We start from the raw sequence: 4,456 nt of genomic DNA on the forward strand, positions 1-4,456 counted from the left end.
TAAGTATTGGGGCAGCTGATGAACAGTTTGTAACCCAGACTGGAGACTCCAGGCCCTATGAAGTACAGCACGAACTCAGCAGGGAGGGGTGCCTGTCTTACAAAACACTGTGTGTTCTAAAAGTGAGGCAATGAGTAGTTATGGCTGTATCACCACCTTTCAGGTCCATGGCAAAGCCAGCGAGTAGAGTTCTGATTTCCCAGATGCCAGCTCTTCCAAACGTTCCTCAGGAAAGAAGGCTGCCCCTTGGATCAACAGTACAAGATGAAGAGAAAGTCCTCCAATCTCCCCCTCAACTCAGAGGTGCTCACCACACCTTTCCCTTCCTGTGGATTTGTCTAATGAGGTCCCAGACAGAGATAAGACATGGGACCACAGGATGCAAATGGGGAAGGCAGAAAGAAGGAGGAGCCGGGGACAATGAGGTAATTTTGAAACATGAGATAAACCAAGAGAAGGCAGTCTCTAGTGAACTGAATAATGACTACATGATTGAAAAGAAAAATTGGATAGTGAGAAAGCAATGGAAAGAAGAGGTACTGAGGACAAAATCCACAAAGGCCTGGGGGAAGCCCTGCCTATTCATATCATGAAACACCAAATCATCATGTTGTCTGCGTGCAGCAGGGGCACAATAAATGCATTGTGGAAGCGCACCAGCTGTAACACAATTGCTGTCTGAAATTGCCTTTACCTATTATGCCAATAGCCACGAAGTAGAGTCCGTTTTATGTGAAACATTGGTCAGTCCATATTACTCATTTAACTGAAAGTCTAGCTGGGCAAGTAAGGTTTTTAGACAGTATAAGAAGTTTTATTGTGATGGTATTTGAGCTGCATTTAGACTTTTATTTGGCTTCTATCAGCTTTCCTAATTGTATGGCACCCAGAAGGAGTATTATCAAGCCCTGGTATCGTTTTAACTCAGTTACTTGTGGTCTTTGTGGCTTGGGTTACCTGTCAAAGCCATTCCTAGTAAACCATTCTAAGCAGTTTGTCGACTTGGGTGTCCTACTTGATCCGATCTGGTTGTTACTATTGTACTCAATGAAATTCTAGCATGCTTTCATAGAAAAGATATTCAGGAGAAAGAAACACAGTTTAATTAAAATCAAAATCTGTTAGGAGCTAAGTTCACACTGGACATAATTAGTAATCATCACACTCTTAAGTAGACAATAATCACATACATAGCACCTAGATGAAGAAAAAGTCCTCCAATCTCAGTAACATTACATTATATCCCAGAAATTTGTCATTTTCCTTCTACAAAATTATCTGAGTTAATTCTAGTTATACACCTTTAAATTAAATTTATAAAATGTACTTAGGAATAACGAAACATATTCAGAATGAAAACACTTCACAACTTTATTACATTAAATTCCTGTAGTCCATTCTGAAGAATCTAACTTGCTGTCTAACTTGTAGTATGTACAAATTTAAAAAAAAAAAAAAGCAATTGCAAATTTATTTCTGGTGGTTTTCATTATACTTATAAATAACAATCAAACCAATGCACTTGTATTCTTGCATTACTTAATGTTTTCCAGGAATTGTTTAATCCAGGAAAGAAGAATATCCAGTTCATTGATGGCTTTGTAGACTCCTCTGTTTCCAATCTGCAGATAAAGTAGATATTTAAAGCAGAAATCTTTCATATTTAAAAAACAAAGTATTTAAAAACAAGGATTTGGAACACGTACCCCATAAAATGTTCTTTTCATCTTGGTAATGGATTTCATCTCTCTAGCTGATGAAGCACAGGAAATCTAAGAAATCAACAGTAAATACAGATTATACTGATGAAGAGGCACTAATAGTACTCTTTTACCGATTCAGCAAACATCCATTGAGTAGGTATAATGTGCTGGGCGTGGATATGCACTGGCCTCTGTCCTCACAGAGCTTACAGTTTCATGGGGGAAACAAATGATAAATAAGAAAAGAAACAAAGTTAAAATTTACAAATTACAATTAAAGTAATCCACAAGACTATGACAGGGATTTACAGGAAGAACCTACTTTCAATTGGGCTCATTTTAAGAATGACATTTAAATTAAGATCTGAAAAATGAGAAGGAGCCTGCTATGTGAGAAGGTCTTACAGAAAGGTGGAGGTGGTTGGAGAGGAGGCACAAGAGAGAATAATTCAGGTAGAGGGGAAAATGTGCAAAGGCCCTAAAACAGGAAAGATGTAGTGCTTTCTAGAAACTGAAAGAAAGAAAACATGGCTAGGGCAATTGAAAAAGGGAAATGTGGGTAGCGTGGGTCATGAGAAAGAAAATTTTTACATTTTGAAAAATCACCTTGGCTGTTATATACATTGCACAGTACAATATTCAGATGTCAATTGCCAGGAGAAAACACAAGGAAATTAATATTAGTTTCTAAATTAAGAGAGGGAGTAGGCTGATGTCTTGTAGCCTTGTGGAGAGGAAACTGCCAGTCTCCTTTGAGGAGGTGAATTTTCAAACCCTATCAAAGCACAGGAACTGCTTAAGAGATAAGTAGGAGGAGATTAACATAATTTTCTATTCTCCCACTAATTTTCACAGGATTAATTAAAGAAAAGAAAAGAGAAGAAAAGGCAAAAATATCTAATTTATCTATTTGGTTTTTACTCATGAAATCTTAGCTCTGAAATTGACCAAGGAGATTGTATAAGCCAATTCTTTTCAATTTACAGAAAGAGAAATCAAGGCCCAAATGGGTTAGTCACTTGTTCAAGATGTCACAGGGGATCCTGTCTTAATGGCTAAATATTATGGGAACATCAATAAAGGTAACAGTTAATTAAAACTCATGAAATGGAAGCAACTAAATGACAACACCTATTACAACAAATGAAACATGGCCAATGTCAACAAACAGGTCCCATTAGGCCAGAACACAAAGGTTAAAAAAGGAGCAGCATTAGGGCTCCTTTTATTATCAAGAGCAAATAACTGAAATAATTTGACAGTTATACCCTTAATGCTGCTTTAGGGGCTTAAAGATGGTGATGGTGTCATGACTCTGCCCAAATGCAGACTCACCACCTTCAGGTCAGACCCTGTGGAGGAAGAGATCCTTGTGAGAGGAGCTTTGATGATCAGGCACAGAAGAGCTGCACACACAGAATGTTTGGGTTAAGGTGCAGCTTGCAGGATTCACAAGCACAAGGTTGGACCTCCCTGTGATAAGAGCCCTGAATTAAGAGGACGACATTTCAATACAGACCGGATCCTGTGAGACCAAAGCAATATATGACAGATCTAAGATGGTAGTAGCCAATGTCAGAGATTACAATGAGAGAGAATTCATTCATTCATTATACAAACATTCCTAAAATGCCTACTATGTGTCAGACCATTTGCTAGGCACTAAAGATATAATTATGAGCAAAACAGAATTAGTAAATAAAATAGTTGTACATTGGAAAAATAACAAACAAAACAAAAAAAGAATTAATATTAGAAGGTAAAAATTCAGCAGTTACAGGAGCTCTTCTTATCCTAGTTCCCCTCCAAGTGAAAACAGAAATGCTGAGAAGATTGTTATATAAAAATAATAATAGTCAGCATGTATTATGTTAGTATTATGTGTCAGGTGCTAATCTAAAGGCTTTAGTTATATTATCCCAATCAGTTCTCAGAACAACCTTATGAGATAGGTACTATTATTCTCCTCATTTTACAGATCAGAAAAATGGAAGCGTAGAAGTTAATATTCTGCCTGTGTTCACACAGTAAGTGGAAGTGCTGAGATCTGAACCCAAGTATTCTGACTCCAGAGTCTGTATTTAAAACCATTACATTATACTGGAAAAAAAAAAAAAAACATAACTTGGAAAAGATGTTCCACCTAAGCCAATCTCTTAATGAAATTTTCAAAATCCAGTTCCAAAGAGAGATTAGGTTAAAAATCTCCGCTCTGTATTACACAAGTTGGGAATGTTGGAAATAGCTTTAAATGATTCAGCTGATAGGCAGAGAGAGAGAGTTTTCAATCTGAAAATGGACAATATGATAATAAACAAAAGAAGAAACCCAGTGTGTGTGTATGTGTGTGTCTGTGTGTCTGTGTCTGTGTCTGTGTCTGTGTCTGTGTCTGTGTCTGTGTCTGTGTCTGTGTCTGTGTGTGTTGTTTTCTTTGTTCATTTGTTTTTCAGATTGGAACTACAACAGAAGATTCTAGAAGTATCAAGTCTAAGTCCAGCAAGATAGGTATGAAGAGAATTTAGAGAAGTCTGTTCATCATTTTATAAATGGAGAGTTTGATTAGATGCTAAGACCTTCTAGCCTGAAATTATCTAACATAAAAATACTTAGCCCAAATCTTGCAACTAGAAAAAAGGAGACTCAATAAAAAAGAGAATCAATACTTGCTTAGTTCCAGGACACTGTATCAGAGTTCTTAGATGTGAGGATCAATTACAAAGCACAGAAGAAGCAAGTCACATGGCACAATGTCA

General features: G+C 37.0%; 1 protein-coding gene across 1 annotated transcript in view; it reads right to left on the reverse strand.

Moving 5' to 3' along the window:
- Positions 1–1,530: 1,530 nt before the first annotated feature.
- The window catches only part of IL26 (interleukin 26), an 18,056-nt gene continuing 15,130 nt past the window's right edge, over positions 1,531–4,456 (reverse strand). The window contains exons 4-5 of the mRNA XM_011373858.1: positions 1,707–1,772; positions 1,531–1,622 (exon numbers count right to left, since the gene is read on the reverse strand). Coding sequence (XP_011372160.1) covers positions 1,536–1,622; positions 1,707–1,772 — 153 coding nt within the window. The 3' untranslated portion in view covers positions 1,531–1,535. The remainder of the gene's footprint in view (positions 1,623–1,706; positions 1,773–4,456) is intronic.

The sequence above is a fragment of the Pteropus vampyrus genome, unplaced genomic scaffold, assembly GCF_000151845.1.
Source record: "Pteropus vampyrus isolate Shadow unplaced genomic scaffold, Pvam_2.0 Scaffold9, whole genome shotgun sequence".
NCBI lineage: Eukaryota > Metazoa > Chordata > Mammalia > Chiroptera > Pteropodidae > Pteropus > Pteropus vampyrus.